Here is a 20,934-nt window from a genome sequence, read left to right on the forward strand (position 1 = left end):
CGAGAGAAATTTTGCATACCCCAAGAGACTTATAACCATTTTGGAATTACTTAAAATAATAAAAACAGTTGGTTTGGGGGTTTTATTTTTGTTTATTGTTATGCTTTCTGCTATTTCCAGATTCTTAATCTGTCTGGTAGTTACGTTTGAGCATATACATTTTTTTGTTTTTAGCTACTCCACAACTTTTAGCTATAGTAAATAGCAAAGTTTAAACGTGTCAAGTATCAAGGAGTAACCGTGTTAGTGTGTATCCACAAAAAAAACAAGGAGTCCGGTGGCACCTTAAAGACGAACAGATTTATTTGGGCATAAGCTTTCGTGGGTTAAAACCCCACTTCTTCAGATGCATCTGAAGAAGCGGGGTTTTTAGCCACGAAAGCTTATTCCCAAATAAATCTGTTAGATACATGTTTAAACTTAAAGACTATATACATTCATGTGCATATGTACATAGCTGGTTACATTCTGTTTGTGTGTTGTATTCCTGTGGGATTTTTATTTTACGTTGTAATACTAGCATGAGGTGTTTAATATGTTTTGGGTTTTTTTCCCTCCTCTTCCTTGCATGCTTAATGCATTATATAATTGGCAGTCGGCAGACCACAGAGCAGCTTGGGACTCCCAGCAGGCAAACCCCCATCACTTGAGAGCTCACCTTGCAGCTGACAGACATGGTGGCTCGGTACAGGTATTTTCTGCTTCTTTGCATGATTGATTATTTCCACATGCTGCAACCTATTCCCCTGTAACTCCTGGCATGATTCTTGTTTTCAGCTGAAAAGTTTGCTTCATAGTTATGTCCATAATTACATTCCCTTATTCTTTTTGTTCTGCAACTGCCAAACTGGAAAAGAAAAGTGCAGAAAGTTTGACTTTTTGTATGTTGAATTTCTACAAATGCCTGTTGTAGTTTAGCAGTATAGCTTTCTAAAATTTATATCAACTAAATCCTCTAACGTTATGACTTCAGTTCATTTTAATTTTATATATATTTAAGTAGATTTTAACTACTCAAGTTTATTTAATATTAGCCAATTTGGAGAACTTGGCACAGTGCAGCACTTTATATTTTTTAACCAGGGTAAAAAATGAGAAACGAATTAATATTAGTAATATTTAGTTAAGTACTTTATTTCAATTAAATATCTGTTTAAATAGAGTCAGTTTCTACAAGTAAGTATAACAGCAGCTTTAGATATTATACTTGTCCCTACCAAACAAATGTATTTCTCCCCTCCTGATAGAGAGGCCAATGCAAAAAAGGCAAAACTGGCTATCTGACCAGACATGGTGAATTTACATATACACAGTGCTGTCAAATTCACAAAGTAGAAAACTAAAAACAGGGAATTTTTTTTCTGATCATTTTTCAGTGTCTTAGATTTTGCTTTTAAGAATAGTAGTTAAAAATATTCAGACAGTAATGGAATTTATGGCATCCCTTTAAGATGTTGGAGGAATGTAGTTATACATAGTGACTAAAGAGCCTCCAGAAAGCTAATTTTATTGCACTTCCACTTGCAAGTGAAAAACATGATATTAATTTCTGCTTAATGGAAGTGGGTTATCGCATCAAAACTTGAACAAAGTGGTGTACTCGGGAAGCTTTTGAATTCACTAATTTGTTTGCTTAATGGTGCGCAGCAGTAACAGCTCTGTTTCTTTGCCAACCACCAAAATGCTCAAATGAGGTATGATTCCCAGTCCAGTCCATTTCTCATTTGTAAACAGTAGCTTAAGGGGATTCATTCACTAAGGTTGGCCAATTTAGAGTTTCTAAGTCAAATGCTGACTCATTGTCTTATGTTAATTCCCCACCCAGACCCTGTTATAGTCCAAACTCTTTCTCCCTGAATGCTTAATTTCCTTTATCAGATTATTGTAGCTTTCAACCCAGTTTTGCTTTCCTTGTGTATGTGATGTATGTGGTTGCAGTAATTCTTGGGAAATGTAGGGCACGAGAATCAAGAAGATACTTGTCACATCAGATGGCTTGAAAGCTGCCCTGTTTATGTGCGTACACTCTGTTCTTAGTAATTGTTTGTCATGTCAATCAAAATCATAATAATGTAGTATTATAACAAGAAGTTGTATAGAACATGTTGTGTATTTTCCTTGTGCTCAATACGCTTTTTGAGCCTGAGTCTGAGAGCTCCATCTATTTCTTATATTTTAGTTTTTTCTAAAATATCTTGTTTGTTTTTTTCTCCTCCAAGGCAAAGAGAAGGGATAAAATTGCATACTTCACCCTGTTAATTCTGTACAATAAGTTTTTTGCATCTTTTAAAAAATCTGAGTCTTGAATTAAATTGCAAAATTCTAAACTGATGCTTGAAAAGCTCTTGTTTGTGTAGAATAAAGTAACTGAATAAAATAAAGTGAATATTGCAACTAATCAAAGAGTTGGTTGCTCTAAACCTTTTTATAAAAATAATTAATTCTTATTTAGCTTACTAGTAACAAGCAGTTTGACTATCAGACCAGTGTTCTGATCACAGCAACTCTTTCAAATCAATAAAATAAAAAAGGAAAGTAGTTGATTTGTCTCCTTGAACCATATTAGAATGTGAAATTAGCATTGGATTTGAGATTAAACTGGATAAAATTGAGATTTCTTAAGTACCTTCTGGCTAAATTAAGAAATATTTCTATCTGTGTTTAACATATCAGTGGAACACTTCAAATAGTTTATGAACATAAGAACGACCATACTGGGTTAGACCAAAGGTCCGTCTAGCCCAGTATCCTGTCTTCCGACAGTGGCCAGTGCCAGAGGGAATGAACAGGGAATGAACAGAACAGGAAATCATCAAGTGATCCAATCCCTGTCACCCATTCCCAGCTTCTGGCAAACAGAAGCTAGGGACACCATCCCTGCCCATCCTGGCTAATAGCCATTGACAGACCTATCCTCCTTGAATTTATCTAGTTCTGGTGCATTTAGTTTGTGGCGCATTCAGTACTTTATTCAAAATAATTACTTCAACAATCCCAGCATTTACTGAGAAAAATTTCAGTACTTTGCTTTTTCTAACCCAAAAACATGACCATCCCAAGAGCAGTTTTTAATTTATCTTAACATTTTGGTCCATTTAAAGCTACAGGCCAAATTCAGTATTTACCTTTAAAAGAAAGTATTTTTTAGGAAATGGTGACGGTGTGTCCTGTAGGTACAGAACAATAGCAGATATTGATTTAATTCTTTAATAGTGGAAAACAGAAATTACGAGAGTACAGACCTTTTAGGTAACCTGGCAGCAAAGTTAAATTCCTGCAAAAAGCTTAGTTTAAAAGCAAAACTATAGAATCATAGAATATCAGGGTTGGAAGGGACCCCAGAAGGTCATCTAGTCCAACCCCCTGCTTGAAGCAGGACCAATTCCCAGTTAAATCATCCCAGCCAGGGCTTTGTCAAGCCTGACCTTAAAAACCTCTAAGGAAGGAGATTCTACCACCTCCCTAGGTAACGCATTCCAGTGTTTCACCACCCTCTTAGTGAAAAAGTTTTTCCTAATATCCAATCTAAACCTCCCCCACTGCAACTTGAGACCATTACTCCTCGTTCTGTCTTCTGCTACCATTGAGAACAGTCTAGAGCCATCCTCTTTGGAACCCCCTTTCAGGTAGTTGAAAGCAGCTATCAAATCCCCCCTCATTCTTCTCTTCTGCAGGCTAAACAATCCCAGCTCCCTCAGCCTCTCCTCATAAGTCATGTGTTCTAGACCCCTAATCATTTTTGTTGCCCTTCGCTGGACTCTCCAATTTATCCACATCCTTCTTGTAGTGTGGGGCCCAAAACTGGACACAGTACTCCAGATGAGGCCTCACCAATGTCGAATAGAGGGGAACGATCACGTCCCTCGATCTGCTCGCTATGCCCCTACTTATACATCCCAAAATGCCATTGGCCTTCTTGGCAACAAGGGCACAGTGTTGACTCATATCCAGCTTCTCGTCCACTGTCACCCCTAGGTCCTTTTCTGCAGAACTGCTGCCTAGCCATTCGGTCCCTAGTCTGTAGCTGTGCATTGGGTTCTTCCGTCCTAAGTGCAGGACCCTGCACTTATCCTTATTGAACCTCATCAGATTTCTTTTGGCCCAATCCTCCAATTTGTCTAGGTCCTTCTGTATCCTATCCCTCCCCTCCAGCATATCTACCACTCCTCCCAGTTTAGTATCATCCGCAAATTTGCTGAGAGTGCAATCCACACCATCCTCCAGATCATTTATGAAGATATTGAACAAAACCGGCCCCAGGACCGACCCTTGGGGCACTCCACTTGATACCGGCTGCCAACTAGACATGGAGCCATTGATCACTACCTGTTGAGCCCGACAATCTAGCCAGCTTTCTACCCACCTTATAGTGCATTCATCCAGCCCATACTTCCTTAACTTGCTGAGAAGAATACTGTGGGAGACCGTGTCAAAAGCTTTGCTAAAGTCAAGAAACAATACATCCACTGCTTTCCCTTCATCCACAGAACCAGTAATCTCATCATAAAAGGCGATTAGATTAGTCAGGCATGATCTTCCCTTGGTGAATCCATGCTGGCTGTTCCTGATCACTTTCCTCTCATGCAAGTGCTTCAGGATTGATTCTTTGAGGACCTGCTCCATGATTTTTCCAGGGACTGAGGTGAGGCTGACTGGCCTGTAGTTCCCAGGATCCTCCTTCTTCCCTTTTTTAAAGATTGGCACTACATTAGCCTTTTTCCAGTCATCCGGGACTTCCCCGGTTCGCCACGAGTTTTCAAAGATAATGGCCAATGGCTCTGCAATCACAGCCGCCAATTCCTTCAGCTCTCTCGGATGCAACTCGTCCGGCCCCATGGACTTGTGCACGTCCAGCTTTTCTAAATAGTCCCTAACCACCTCTATCTCCACAGAGGGCTGGCCATCTCTCCCCATTTTGTGATGCCCAGCGCAGCAGTCTGGGAGCTGACCTTGTTAGTGAAAACAGAGGCAAAAAAAGCATTGAGTAAATTAGCTTTTTCCACATCCTCTGTCACTAGGTTGCCTCCCTCATTCAGTAAGGGGCCCACACTTTCCTTGGCTTTCTTCTTGTTGCCAACATACCTGAAGAAACCCTTCTTGTTACTCTTGACATCTCTTGCTAGCTGCAGCTCCAGGTGCGATTTGGCCCTCCTGATATCATTCCTACATGCCCGAGCAATATTTTTATACTCTTCCCTGGTCATATGTCCAACCTTACACTTCTTGTAAGCTTCTTTTTTATGTTTAAGATCCGCTAGGATTTCACCATTAAGCCAAGCTGGTCGCCTGCCATATTTACTATTCTTTCGACTCATCGGGATGGTTTGTCCCTGTAACCTCAACAGGGATTCCTTGAAATACAGCCAGCTCTCCTGGACTCCTTTCCCCTTCAAGTTAGTCCCCCAGGGGATCCTGGCCATCCGTTCCCTGAGGGAGTCGAAGTCTGCTTTTCTGAAGTCCAGGGTCCGTATCCTGCTGCTTACCTTTCTTCCCTGTGTCAGGATCCTGAACTCAACCAACTCATGGTCACTGCCTCCCAGATTCCCATCCACTTTTGCTTCCCCCACTAATTCTACCCGGTTTGTGAGCAGCAGGTCAAGAAAAGCGCCCCCCCCCCAGTTGGCTCCTCTAGCACTTGCGCCAGGAAATTGTCCCCTACGCTTTCCAAAAACTTCCTGGATTGTCTATGCACTGCTGTATTGCTCTCCCAGCAGATATCAGGAAAATTAAAGTCACCCATGAGAATCAGGGCATGCGATCTAGTAGCTTCCGTGAGCTGCCAGAAGAAAGCCTCATCTACCTCATCCCCCTGGTCCGGTGGTCTATAGCAGACTCCCACCACTACATCACTCTTGTTGCACACCCTTCTAAACTTAATCCAGAGACACTCAGGTTTTTCTGCAGTTTCGTACCGGAGCTCTGAGCAGTCATACTGCTCCCTTACATACAGTGCTACTCCCCCACCTTTTCTGCCCTGCCTGTCCTTCCCGAACAGTTTATAACCATCCATGACAGTATAGTATTATATCATCCCATTGCTTTTAAAGTTAGATGTTGTATAGGACAGTAGTTCTCAACCGGGGTCCAGGGCCCCATAGATGGCCTCGAGCAAGTTTCAGCAGGGCCTCGAAACAGGCCCAGCATTAGACTTGCTGGGGCCTAGGGCAGAAAGCCGAAGCCTCACTGCATAGGGCTGAAGCCCAGGTCCCTGAGGCCCACCACCCGGGGCTGAAGCCTGAACAATGTAGCTTCATGGGGGCCCTGTGGCATGGGGCACCAGGCAATTGACCTGATTGCTACCCCCAACACAGGCCCTGGCTTTTATATGCAGAAAACCAGTTACTGTGGCACAGGTGGGCCATGGAGTTTTTATAGCATGTTGGGGGGTCTCAAAAACAAAAAGGTTGAGAATCTCTGGTATAGGAGATAACTGCACACCTATTGAATTATTGATTGTTTTTGTAACATAGTGGCAAAGGATTAGTAATGTTTGTTAGTAGCAGATACTATGAAATAATGTAATATGCTAATTATTTTTCTTACAGTAGAGTTTGATATTGTGAATAAGTGTTGTGATGCATATCTTTCAGTTATAACTGAATTTTTTAAATCAAATTTTGCCAATATGTTGGGGCATTGGCTAGTCTAGTACTGTAGCCTAGATTCCTTTGAACAATTAGCTATAGTACTTTTAAGGCCTATCTACAGTGAAAAAAAATTGAGGAGTTAACCAAAGGTTTGGAGTTAAAATGCTTTAAACCCTTGTGTGGATACTCTCATTCAGAAGAAAATTGGCTATGCTTTGCTTCAATTTAATCCCCTGTGGAATGAGAGTATCCATGCAGTTGTTTAATGCATTTTAACGTCACACCTTTAGCTGACTTGTCCTAATTTTCTTGAGTGTCTTGTGTGACAAAGCCATCAGGTTGCATATGGTATGACAGAAGCTATAAAGGGTTCAATTAAGTTGTACAGTATTTCTTTAAATTGTATTTATTGCTCTGTGAAGTGCTATAGGAGCAGTGGTGGGAAAAGATTTACCCTTATATGCACTTCGTACTCTGTCAAATTACCTTGTGCATTTTAGAGGACCACCTCTAAACTAGTTCACTCTTCATGACTCATTTTTATTCTTGGTACCTCTGAGATGGCAAAGAATTGGAGCGAATTGTGGTGGTGTGTTTTTTGTGTACAAAATATATTTACAGAGGAGTTCTGTAATAACTAGGACTTAACAAAGTGAATGTTGGATAAACTAATACAAGTCTCTCCGTACGTAGCTGTGAATTCAGATATATACTTTTGGCTTCTTTCTTGCTGCTGAAATATATTTACATATTTGCTTTAGCCATAGGATTGTTGCTATTCAGTGGCCGACTGCTCTTGTTTCCACTTTATTGGAGATTGAATTAAGTTCATGTGTTAATATGCTAGACATCTTATTGAAATGGTGGGAAACGTTTTGTACCATTATACTGAATAACTTAGTGTCAAATATGATTTCTGTTTTGCCCTGGAATACTTGAGTTCAGTAAACTGTAACTTTGTTACTGTTTAAGCAAAGCAAATTCAGAATTTTCAGATAACTCTCTTTTAAATTTACTATTTCTAAGTCCTCAAAAAAAGAACAAACCAAAAAGGTTGAAATTTGAAGGAAGCTCACCTTAATTTTTAAAAAAACAGTTAAATACTGAAAAACGTTAGGTGGTTCTTCGAATGCTTGCTCATGTCAGTTCCATTCTAGGTATGTGCGCACCCATTTGCACAGTTGTCGGAGACTTTTGCCTTCGCGATATCCGTAATCGGCTGTGGTGCCCTCTGGAGTGCAGCGCTCATGATCCTTCTTACCACCCGCAAGTGGTCAGCGGTTTCCTTTCTTCACTTCATGTATTGCAACTGTAAATAGTTTTGTTTACTGTAGTTAGTTAGTAATTTAGGGTCCTGGCAAGGACTTTGCCCCAGGCAGGGCATGCCCCAGTCTCTAGGTTTTAAGCCCTGCACTGACTGTAATAGGCCTGTTCCTGTTAGTGACCCCCATGGCAGCTGTCTGAAGTGCTTAGGGCAATCTCATGTAAAAGAAAAGTGTTGCATCTGTAAGAACTTTCATCCTAGGACACAGAGCGCAACATCCATTTGAGAGCCCTCCTCTTGGAGGCTACTCTCCAGCCGGCCTCGGAGCTGGCGCCAGGCTCTACCCAGCACTATTCCCCTTCACCAGCGCCCAAAAAGAATTCGAAAAAGTGGGACGCGGCACTGAGCAAGAAGGACCAAGGGGCAGCAGGAAAGGACCCTGTTCAGGCTGCCCGTCCACCCCAGGGCCACATGGGGACACATCCCCTAGGGGACCTCCTACCCCTCCCCAACTCCTCCACACCCCCCAAGGGATCCATCACCAACTCCAGGGAGCAGTAGGGGACCCAGACTTATGGCAGAGTCAATGCCTTCACAGTGCCTAGAGAGTAAAAGATTCTCGCAGCACAGCCAGCACTGCGTGCTGCGATGGACCCGGCAAAGGCTCCCTACGAGGGCAAGCCATCTGTGAAATCTTCCCAGAAGGCGAGTGGACGCCGCTGGTCTCTGGAACCAAGGCAGAGCAATTTGTCACCCCACCCCTGGTTTCTGCATCAGCATAGGTCGCCTTAGTTCGCTGGCACTGCGCTCCTGGTCTCTGCCCTCTCGTCGAGATTCACCCAGAGGGAGGCATTGGTCACTGTATGATTGGCACTGGTCTTCCTCCTGCTGACCCTTTCCACGATGTCAATCGCCATCATCTAGATCATGGGAACATTCCCGAACACTGTGCTGTTCCCCCTGCTCCCGGCACTGATCCACCTTTTCAAGGGACTGTTCACCCACAGTGACAGTTAGCCTCCAGACTCGGGCGTTGATGGTCCCGCCGTGGTCACTGGAGGCGGGATCCCTCCAGCACGAAGAGGGAGTTCAGCCCCTCACCAAGACAGCACCATGGTGACTGGGCTCCTGAGGCTGCGTCCATCTCTGTGATGCCATCCTGGCAGCAGGCCAGTGGTTATGCCGATGCCCCTTTCACACCAGTCGTCAATCCCCGCTTCAGACAAGTATCAGACATCACCGGGCTCGATACGCAAAGTGCAGATGGACGCCGTGGTGGGTGGAAGGGCCGGTGCCCACCATGAGACCCTCTTCCCCCATGGTGAATGATGCCCTAGGCCCTCTCCCAGTCCAGATGAGGCTGTGGTGGGACCCTCTTGTGCTAGCCCACCGGACGATTTTAAGAAGCACAAGCCCTGCTCCAAAGGATGGCCATAACTTAGGCCTAGAGGTGGAATAGATGGTGGAGCAATCAGACACTTGGTTTAACGTACTTGTGATGCGTTGGGCCCCCCTTCTGGGGTGCCACCTGTTGTGCTGGGGATCTACTGAGCCTGTCCATTCCACCAGCCTGGGCTCCCTCATCCTGTCCTGCTGCACGTACACATACAGGTATGGACATAGAATCTCACAGTCTGCAATCATAACTGTTGTTCTTTGAGATGTGTTGCTTATGTCTATTCCATTACCCGCCCTCCTATCCCTCTGTTGGAGTTGCCGGCAAGAAGGAACTGAGAGGGCATAGGGCCGGTGGTGCCTGATATACAAATGCATGAGCGCAGCACTCCAGAGGGCGCCACAGTCGACCCTATGGATACCGTTAAGGCAGAAGTCTCTGACAACTGTGCACGTGGCGTGCACACACCAAGAATGGAATGGACATGAGCAACTCATCTCAAAGAACAATAGTTATGAAAGGTAGGTAATAGTTTTTCATATTGCAAGAAATTTTTCTCCTCCAGAATATCTAATGATAGAGAATTTTTAATTGTTATTTCAATTTTTTTTAAAAACGGGAGCATGCAGCCAGCAAGAATTCTATGAACTGTAGCTTTTTTGCTGCATCCCTAACTTAATCTGAAATAAAATTTTTCTGCATAGTGAAAGATGACAGCTAAATGTTAGCAGGAAAGTAAATTAATGAATCAGCATTGATACTTTAAATCAGCTGTGTGTTGAATCATCAGTTTAAATGTAGGTTGCTATATTCTGTCTGCAGAAAATCTTCATTTTAGTTCACATAAGAGTGCCAAGTGCAGTAAGCAACTTCTCTGTTCCTTTGAGATTCCTGATTCATTACTGTAGGTTACGTCTCAGCCACACAACATCCCACTGTGATCCCATTAATATTAAGTAACACTGAAAGTTCATTGGTCCTAAGTGTGTGCTTTAAAGAAGTTTTTACGTAGGTGTATATACAACATGAGTGCATATGTGTACACTCCAAATACTATTGTAAAGTCAACTTTTTATATGTAATTTCCGTGTAAGAAACAGGGAGTTTGAAAACAAAAATGTTAGATGTACTAAAGGGTTTGGGCAAGTCTACCCGTTAATTATGATTATGGTTTTGTATTTCTTAAAGAACCCAAAAACCTTTTGGACGTGCTAGCTAGGGAAATTAATATATTTTTGTTGTTTAGTCTTACTTTGTAGCATCACTTCACATTAAAGTCAGCTAGTAATTTGATCTATGAAGGAAAAATCCTTCGCTTCTCTGAAATAATCCAGTCATTCCTCCACCAGTATATGTGAAAAAGGCTGAATCTGTGACAGTCTGTTTTCTTCTTCTTTATAACTTCATTAGTGGAAAGCAACCTACTGTACATTGCTTCAATTCATTAGTTAACCTCCTACGTCCTTGCTTCATAAAAGTTTGTGTCGGTTCCCGAAAATGTCAGCTGAATAACTCATTGATTGTTTCCTTCTCTTCTTGGATTACTAACACTAAATGCACTTGTAAAGACCTTATTAAGCTGTTCATGATTTTTTTGTTAAGCATTCATTGTGTCCAGTTAACCAAAAGATCTGCTTCTTACTGCTGGAATTTCATTACATGTAAGAACATAAGAATGGCCACACTGCATCATACCAGTGGTCCATCTAACCCAGTATCCTGTCTCCCAACAATGGCCAGTGCCCAGTGCTTTAAAGGGAACGAACAGAATAGGTAATAATCAAGTGATCCATCCCCTGTTGTCCCAGCATCTGGCAGTTAGAGGCCTATGGACACCCGGCGCATGGGGTTGCATCCCTGACCATCTTGACTAATAACAATTGATGGACCTGGCCTTCACAACATCTCCTGGCAATGAGTTACGCAAGTTGACTGTGCTTGTGTGAAGTACTTCTTTCTGTTTGTTTCAAACCTGCTACCTGTTACTTTCATTGTGTGACCCCCCTGGTTCTTGTGTTTTGTGAAGGGGGTAAATAACACTTCACTTACTCTACAACATGATTTTGTAGACCTATATCATATTCTCCCCCCTTAGTCATCTTTTTTTTTCCAGTCTGAATAGTCCCAGTCTTTTAAACTCTCCTCGTATGGAAGCTGTTCCATATACCTATTTTGTTGCCCTTCTCTGTACCTTTTCCATTCCTAATGTATCTTTTTAAAGATGGGGGGACCAGAACTGTGTGCAGTATTATAAATGTGGGCATGCCATGAATTTATATAGTGGCACTAGGATATTTTCTGTATTATTACCTATCTCTTTACCAAAGGTTCCTAACATTGTTAGCTTTTTTTGACTGCTGCTGTTTTGAGAGAACTAGCCACAAAGGCTCCAAGGTCCCTTTCTGAAAATCCAAGTACATTGTATTAACTGGATCACCCTTGTCCACATGTTTGTTGACCCCCTCAAAGCATTTTAATAGATTGGTGAGGCATGATTTTCCTTTACAAAAGCCGTGTTGACTCTTCCCCAACAAATCATGTTCTTCTGTGTGTCTGATAATTCTGTTCTTTACTATAGTTTCAGCTAGTTTGGCTGATACTGAAGTTAGGCTTACTGGGCTGTAATTACCAGGGTCACCTCTGGAGACTTTAAAAAAAAAAAAATGGTGTCACGTTAGCTATCCTCTTAGCTATCCTCTAGTCATTTTGTACAGAAGCTGGTTTAAGTGATAGATTACATACCACAGTTAGTAGTTTTGCAATGTCATAGTTGAGTTCCTTCAGAACTCTTGGGTGAATACCATCTGGTCCGTGTGACTTATTACAGTTTAGTTTATCCTAATACCTCCACAATTGGCACCTCAATCTGGGAGAGATCCTCCGATTTGTCACCTAAAAAGAATGGCTCAGGTATGGGAATCTCCCTCACATCTTCTGCAGTGAAGACCAATGCAGAGAGTTCATTTAGCCTCTCCACAACAATCTTGTCTTCCTTGAGTGCTTGTTTAGCACCTCGATTGTCCAATAGACACACTGATTGGTAGGCTTCCTGCTTGTTATGTACTTAAAAATATTTTTTGCTGTTAATTTTTGAATCTTTTGCTAGTTGATCTTCCAATTCTTTTTTGACCTGCCGAATTATACTTTCAGAATATTCTTCCAACCAACGTTGTTTTGCAGAGCTTCAAAATCTGCTCCTGTTTGCCCTAGTATTTTAGTACAGGCTCCAGTTCGAAGAGAATGCAGAGGAGAAAAGGTTCCCTCCCTTCTCTCTCTTCCCCATTTTTTCGCTATGATAACCACTAAAAAGAAAACTGGGATAAAAGATTGGATTCAAGAGTCTGAAATTTGGAAGGTCTGGAAAGAGTTCAGGGAGTAAAAACATTTTTGAAAGTTTATATAACTGATATAATAAGAATAAGTATTTTCTCAGTTGCAAGATGCTAATATTTCAAGGGGGGGAGCTATTAGCATGTTAGCTGTAGTGCCCAGACTTTTACAAATTCAAAAGCTTCTACATGAATTATTACCTTGTCTCCTTGGATCACAGAACCAGTTTTGCATTGATGTGTGTTTGAAGTGAGACATAATGAGCTATGATGCCACTAATGAATTGCTCAGGTATATAGACTGACTTCAATAATGAACTTTTTAGATAGGAGAATGCAGTGTTTCTTATTAAGGGAACTTAACTTTCTTAAGGGATTGCTTGCTAAGTACATTTCCCTGTCTTTCATAATTGTTTGTTGGGGTGTTGAACATAAAAATCTGTCAATGGTTTTGAGAGGCTTTTTTCCCTAAACTTAGAACATCTCAAATTAAAAATGTTATAAACTGTATAGTAAAATGAAAGAATAAGGCTGCCTGAAGATGTGCTGCCATTTGGAGGATCAGTATTCAGGACTAAACTTGATCTCTCATTCATTGTAGGGGGGCAATGGAAGTTTGGTGGAAATCTAGAGGAGTCAGTGCTTTAGCCTAATGTTATGATTATGTACATGATGATTATGCTTATTAAGTAGCTCATTAATTTGCTCCAGTGTCCTCTAATGTGTAAAATCTATGCAGAACATGAAGATTAAAACTTGAAAACTGTCTGATGTGAGTTTTAATAGTTGTGTAAGTTTTGTTGTGAGGATTCACAGAGCTGCAATGTTTGAATATCTTACAAAGCTGTAGTAAACCCTAAGTCATTTAACCCTCTGTCAATCTTTTACAGCAATATAGCTCTAAAAAGTTCTCTTCATGTCTTAGTTCTGGTAATATTAGGCCATACCTAGCTGCATAGGTTAGAGGAAAACCAGCACCATCTAATCACAGATGTTTGTGCCGCCATTATATACTTTTATTTTGAATTAAGACTCTTCATAATGCAGAAATGGATTCATTTTGAAGAATTTTGATCTAAATTAAGGACAGGGATGAGATGTTGCCAGGGTATTAAATGCTTAGCTTGGACCATGTATCATATCTTATAGGAGTTTCATAAGTGGGGATATCTGGAAGACAGTGACCCATTTTTACTTATAGGGGAGTAGTTTGAGTTCATTTTAGCTATCCATCTCCACACCATATTTGATTTCAAATCTTACTTTAAGGTTTTGGTGAAAGTCTTTTCTTTAATGTTTTGCTGGAATACATCAAGCTGCAACATGCATATCCATGTTTATGGGTACAGAGGTATCCTAATTTTCTAAAATAAATAAATGATTGTGCTGTTTTTTATGCAGATTATTCAGGAAAACCATTGGACTTCTTTATAAATGGAGTAGTGATATCAACCTGCAGTGGGTTAGATTTCTGTATATAGTTATTATATAGTATTTCCACCTAAAGGGTTTGATCCTCTGTGGTGCAGCCACTTTGTACCCTCAGCTCCAAGAGGTTCTGGCTGCATACTTTTGGTGTATCAAGCCCTGAGAGGATCACTGCAGTGCAGAAGGCATCCTCCAGTAGCATAGAGCAATCATGAAAACTCCTATACTACTCGTCATCTCTGATGTTGGCATATTGAGCAGTGCCAGGTGACCCCTTGTACTGTGCTGGTCCCTGGGGCCATTAGCAAGCCAGTATAACTTGGAGGACCAACCCAGCACAGAACTGCCCCAGGATCAGGAAAATGCAAACGTTAACTTTATATCATATCACTTCTCCTGCTCCACCAAGCTGTGATATGTAGAGTTTGGACAGATCCTAAAATCTGTCCTAATGTGCTCCTGCTTTATGTTTTTATTTATTTATTTATTTTAAAGTATTTTATAGACATTAACTTCCTGGGACATATCAGTGCCATAAGTTGTTTTGGGACTGATGGGAAAACTGAGTCAGAGTACTTGTGGTTTGTGTAAGTCCACAGAAGAAGTCAGTACCAGCACAAGTATCCGAACTAAGGAGCTCTTGGCCTAGATGCAGACTTTTCCCATTAGGTAGGTCTTTATGATGACTTAAAAAAAAAAAAAAGGCTGTAAGGAGCCCACCAGTCTGAAATCTGGGCTGCTCCTCCTTGTTACATTGCTTCAGTTACCTTCAACCAATAGCTGGTTGCAACGCGTTTGGCAACCATCAGAGTCCCTCCTGCCTGTGATGTGCATTCTCAATCACAGTCTGCTAGTTCATGGTCAAATCAAAAATCTTGCTGGAAAGTTTAAGATTAGTGAGAGCTCCAGAGAGAGAGTCCATTCCCTGCCTCAAAACCATGCCAGAGCATCCTAGATAGTTCTAAAAATGACATGCTCCTTTGGAAGGTAAGGACCTTCTCCTGCTTCTGGAGCAAGTCCCACTCTCCTGAATTTGGTCTGGGGAAGATTCTCAAGAAAATAATCACAAAAGAGGCTATTCTAGTCTCAGAAGTAGCTATGTGCCTGCTCCCTTTCCACAAGTACAACAAGGAAATTGTTGGGGAATCCTTGAAAAAGTTGCATGCTTTCCCTGCTTTAGGTCAGTGTACTCTCTTTGTCAAATTCTCAAGAACAGGATCATTGCGATATCTGAAAGATGAGAATTTTTTCAGGAGGCCTTTGATCAAACTCTTGAGGGGCTTCAAGTGGGAAAGAACATTGTGCTGGAGCACAAGAAATCCTCCTTTGCTCATTAGTGTTGTTCAGGCCCTGCCGGGTTCTTTGTTAAATACTGCTACCAGGGATTCTGGAGACCCTGCCAGGCATGAGCACCTAAGAACAGGTCCAAGTTGGCATAAACCAGCCAGCAGAGAGTTTTTGATGCCATGGAAGCAAGCCTTCCTTTTTCCTCCTTTTTTCTGGGCACTAAGCTGTCTTTTTCTGCTGGCAAAGTAGAGCAGATCAAAAGCACTACCAAGTATTCTTTGATGTTTCACCAGGATGTTTTGTCTGCGTTCCCCCAGATTTTTCCTGTCTCCATATCTTATCAGTCAGAAAAGCAGGAAGAAGTGGGGCAGACTGCAATTTTCTGGCTTTCAAAGTTGTTTTGAGTGCTAGAGCGGGAATGCTTTGAGAAGGTCAACTCTGTTTGCTTTGCTAAAGAGATAAAGGAGATATGTCTAATTTTGGTCCTGATATCCCAAAGGCTGAATTACTTTGTTGCCTACAGAAAATTAAAAGTAGACAAGTGATAGCAACAGTGGAACCTAGAAATTTACTTCTCTCCATCTAAAAGTTGCCTGCCTGCATATACTCATCATATAATTACATTAAAATATGTTGGGTTGAGCATTTTCAAACCTCATTTTATCCTTTGGCCTTGTTGGCTACCAGAATCTCACTTCTTAACACTTTTCTCCGAAACAAGGCAGTTAACAAGGTAATTATCTTAGCAGCTCAGATCAGGAAGTCAAATGGATTTAGCACATGCTGGGCATTGTCGTCATTCATAGATGTGGTCCCATGGGCTAGAAAATCCACTTGTTCCTTGATTCTGCTTCTTTTGGCTTTGCGGACCCTACTTGAGGGAATGCTTCAGGCCAAAATCATACTAATTCTGGAAGTCCAGCACTTGTGTTGTGGAAGGACCACTACACATCTCTTCAGAGGGGTGTCTTTCCTCAAGTTCACTGTCAACATAGATGCGAGTCTAGCAGGTTGTTAGCTCTATGTTCTGTCTCAGCCCAAGGATCTTGATCCATCGGAGAGTCAGCCCTTGTCCTTTACTCTTCAAGCTGTAGACAGTGAGATTGGTCCTCCTGATCTTCAGGTCACATGTAACAAACCAGGGCTGATTGTTCAGGCAATACAATCCACTTGCAGGGTGACAGGTTAGCATGAAAATCACTTCAGAGATCTCAGGTGCTACAAAGGTTGTTCAGTATTCCAAAGGACTGGCTGAGCCATAAGTCTCATGTCCCAGGGAAATGGGAACTAAGCCAAAGAGATTCTTGCAAGTATTCAGATAAACTGACATCAAATCTGTTTGTAACTACCCAGAATGTCAAGCTTCTTGGTTTTTCAGTCTCTAGAAAGAGGAAGTGACGTGATGTACACCTTTGCTATCTCTTAGCAAAAGTCTTTAATTCCATGATTACATACTAGTTTTTTTCCCAGTAGGACCCCTGCTACATTCAGTGCACAGGATGGATGGTCTTCACTGATTGGGTAGCTGTTCAATATTTTATTTTATCCTCATTGTTCAATATGTGGCTCTGTGCCCTATTTAACACACACTTCCAAACTTTGTGCAGAATACAGAATTATTAGTTTCCTCCTGGGCCTTTATGTGATGTTCATCACTGTAACAATAAAGAGCTTTCACCCTATTACTATTATTATTATTATTTATTATCCCCAGTTTACAGATGGGAAGTTGAAGCACAGATATTAAGGTCAAAATCTTCCAAGTGTCCACTCATTTGGGGTGCCGGGTTTGAGATACCTAATTTTTTGAAGATTTGATTTTTTTTCAGAGTAGTCTGGTGTTTTATAACATAGACTTCAATTGTAGTTGAGTGTAACAACACATCTGCAATCCCCAGATATCTCAAGTTAGGCTGCCAGAAAATGGGGAATACAGTGGCCACCTGTGACAAGTTTGGTTTAAGTGACTTGCTCAGCATCACACAGGAACTGTGTGGAAGAGGCAGGGATAAAATCCAGTTCTCCAGGATGGCATGCAGCTGCCTTAACCAGAAATTAAGGCACAAGTTTCTGCAGTCCCTGGCTTCGTTTTCTACACACCTTTCTTCTGCATTAAATGAAGCAGAGACTCCTACAGACAATAGCCTTCTCATTCAATACATAACCGTATTCATTCCCACTGCACACTCTACTCCGTGCACTGAATGAGGCAGGGTCCTATGGAAAATAATAGATAATTATTTAATTATAGACTGTATGATAATGCATACACATAAGGGAAGCATATAAAAATTTCAGAGGCATCCTTATCGTTGCCATTTCCTAACTTTGAAGTGCTTGGTTTTGCAAAATTAACATACTGTAACATAGCTTTTTTAATATAATTTTTTAAAAAAGCAAACTGAAAAAACATGATCCCCACATGAACCATCACGGTGGTTGGCAACATTAGATCCACAGTACAGACTCATTACTTGAAGGAGTGACTAAAAGCGGTCAGAGGTTGTCTGACTGGTATGTGGGCCAGTCACTAGGAGAAAAGAGACATTTTGTAAGTAGGCTTCACAAATATTTCCGAACACCAGAGCAATATTAGAACCTGGGAATCTTAGGTTTAGTTTTATGTTCTACATGTCTGCGTACTCCAGTAGTTACTGAGCCATCTGTCCCTTTCACCTATAGCTCATATTCCCCCTTTCTGCAGCTTTTCTCTATGCTGCCTTTCCCCCCTCTTATCCTTATTCCCCTCCTCTTATGTCTCTGTCTGTAGTTTTTATACAGTGGTTAATTTCAGAGTTCTCAGGTTTTTGAGTTCATGTGCCAAGCTCAAGAAGCTTTGACTGAAGCTCAGATGGCTGCTTGTAGGAGAGTAGTCTGTGGGGCAACTAATTAGGAATGGAGCAAACCATAACAAGGTGATGAGGAACAGCAGCCCAGATTCTAGACTGATAGCTTTCTTTGGAGAAAGTCATTTGACTAAGTGAGACCAAAATCTCCCTTTTTCAAAATTGTACCCCACTTCCGAGACAGCTGCGTTCTTGGCCAATACAGTGAAAGTTAAAAAATTGCAACATTTCCATATAAGATATTGATACGTATAAGAGGAAAAACTGAAGGAAAAAGTTCAGGAATGTACTATTGAGGAAAAGTCGTAATATTCTCCCTCACCCTTCACCCTTTAGTCATCTACATGGGATGCTTGATGTTTGTTGTCAGAAGCCCATATGCCATGGCAATAGGTGCTGTGGAAATAATACTCCTGGGGGAATTCTGCACTACTGCGTGTGTGCATAACTAATGAGCCACGCATATTTTTAATTATTTGTACAGAAAAAAGCTGCCGAAATGTTGCTACAATTCTGCCTTTTGCCCACCAGAGGGTACTGTGGCGCAAGCAGCAGCAGTTCCCAGCAGAAAATAATTTCTGCAGTTATACCTTTTGCCCCCCAGAGTGTGTGGTGGTGATAGAACACAGCAGCAGCTCCCAGCCATCTAGGGAAGAGAAAGAGCCTGCGTTCTTTGCCGTGCCTGTCAGGCCAGGTCAGGAGACAGGGGCTATGAGGAGACAGACACCGTGGAGTGCTGTGGGATCAGATAGGGGCTCATAAGGGCTAGTGGAGGAGGACTGACTGGGGCAGGGGCTGAATGGGAGTGGCGTCACAGGGCCCCGGGAGGGGGGAGGTACAGGGCCACATGGTGATGGGGGAGGGCGTGCAGAGCTACATAAGGACAGAGGGTGGCTGAAGGAGGCACAGAGACACATGGGGATGGGGGGAGGGTTACAAGGACACATAGGGACAGGGGAGTGGCTGGGTGGGGGCACAGAGATGTGGCGATGGGAGAGGAGGTACAGAGTCACATAGGGACGAGGGTGCAGGGCCACATGGGGATGGGGGAGTGGGTGTCTGAGTGGGGGTGGAGGGACATATGGACAGAGGATGCAGGAACACGTGGGGACAGGGGCAGATGTGCCTGACTGAATGGGAGAGGCTAGGGGTCAGCTAGGGTCTGCATGGGGGAAGTTCCCTAATAATCCCTTCCTGCTCCCCCCCCCCCCCCAAACAAAACAAAACAAAACAAAACACCTGTTCCATACTTTTCCCATCCATACCCAACAATCCTCCAAATTCACACCCAGGCTCCTTCCCAGCAGTTTACTTCTCTCTCCATCGGCTCCTCCATTACCCTTGATTCCCTGAACCCTTTGCACTGCTTCTGAGGGGTGCGGGAAATACGGTTCTGTATTGTAGCTTAAATGAATTGTTACTCAGAGTTCTGTAATCATATGCCTAGTAAGGAATCTATTTGTCAAAAACATTTCCTGAATCTTCTTTGTTGTCTGTATTGTTACAGACATACTTGCTGACAGGTATTTTGAATAAATGACCACAAATAATTAAAACTGTTGTGATTATATTTTACTTTGACAAATAAAATATTCAGAATTTTGCAGAATTTTAAAATATTGTGCGCAGAATTCTTAATTTTTTGGTGCCAAATTCCCCCAGGAGTAAAATTAAGTAATTAATTCTTCAGATTTGTTCATATTCTTGCTTTGGTTGCTGTGTTTCCAGATCTGTCGTCAGTCATGCAAGGAAAGGTGCAAGAGCTATGTGGGTGCCCACGCAATAGAGTTCAGACTAAATCTGGCGGGCCTTAGGAACATCTGGTAAAATTCCTACACTGCATTGTTATCTTATCCAACAAGTCTACATCAGTTTCTGAAATCACATAATATCCCCAAAGTTGGATGATGACGTGTAAGCTATATGTGTTTCTATTACATGTTGTGGATGAGCAGCATGAGCTAATCCCCATACATAATCCTATCATCTTCCCCAGGTGATCAAATCACAAGTCAGCTGAATCCCACTCCAGGAAAACACTAGGAAGGAAGGCTAAAGATGTGAGTGCATAGTCTACTAAAGAGTTGGATGTACAACTCGAAGCAAACTGAGTACCACTTGCCAGCCAACCAGACAACTCCTTTCAAGCACCTAGCAGTGAAAACTGATATGTTGGTTCCAGGGTAGAAGGGATGGATATGTTAGTGGGAGCTCCATCAGCATTAAGGGTTCTACAGAATGAGTTGTCAACCTTGGTTGTCATGCCTACCTCTCTTTCGTTATGGCCAGATGGGAAGGAGGTTCTGCAATTCTTTTTTGTTGTAGCATGAAGTCAGAGTGTAGAAAATATCAAAAACCATTGCTCCAGAGGATGACAAGCAATTGGTACTGAGTAAAGGGGGAATTTCATGCTCAATGAAGAAAAACAAAACTTAGACACAGGAGTTCTGGGCTCACCTGAATACCCTTTTGCTCTGTTTTTGAGAACCAGAGGCGAAACTCTAACTAGCCCCATTCCAGACCTAAATTGCTAATCAGTAGAATGCCTGCCAACACACAGCCTTCAATGCAGGTCACCTGGTGAGGCCCTTCATTCACTGCACCCAGCTTGCTCATCCAGAAAGCCAAGAGGAAAAGATTTTTCTCTTACCTGCTTCTCTTGCCAGATGACCAGAACAGTTTCTTCCTTAATATCATCATGTTCTTGCTTTGTCTTAGCGATTGTATCAAAGAAAGCTGAGGATCTGGGGTGCTGCACTTAGGCTATGTCTACACTATGGACTTTACCACTCTCCAG

General features: G+C 42.0%; 1 protein-coding gene across 6 annotated transcripts in view; it reads left to right on the plus strand.

The window, feature by feature from the left end:
- Nucleotides 1–20,934, plus strand: part of CSNK1G3 (casein kinase 1 gamma 3) — a 162,035-nt gene that overhangs the window by 124,251 nt on the left and 16,850 nt on the right. For 4 of the 6 annotated variants that reach the window (XM_048849389.2, XM_048849393.2, XM_048849390.2 and 1 more), the window contains one exon: nucleotides 596–691. In XM_048849389.2, the coding sequence (XP_048705346.1) occupies nucleotides 596–691 (96 nt within the window). The remainder of the gene's footprint in view (nucleotides 1–595; nucleotides 692–20,934) is intronic. The other 2 variants (XM_048849392.2, XM_048849394.2) reach the window with 1 other exon arrangement.

This window comes from Caretta caretta, chromosome 5, assembly GCF_965140235.1.
Source record: "Caretta caretta isolate rCarCar2 chromosome 5, rCarCar1.hap1, whole genome shotgun sequence".
In the NCBI taxonomy this organism is placed as follows: domain Eukaryota; kingdom Metazoa; phylum Chordata; order Testudines; family Cheloniidae; genus Caretta; species Caretta caretta.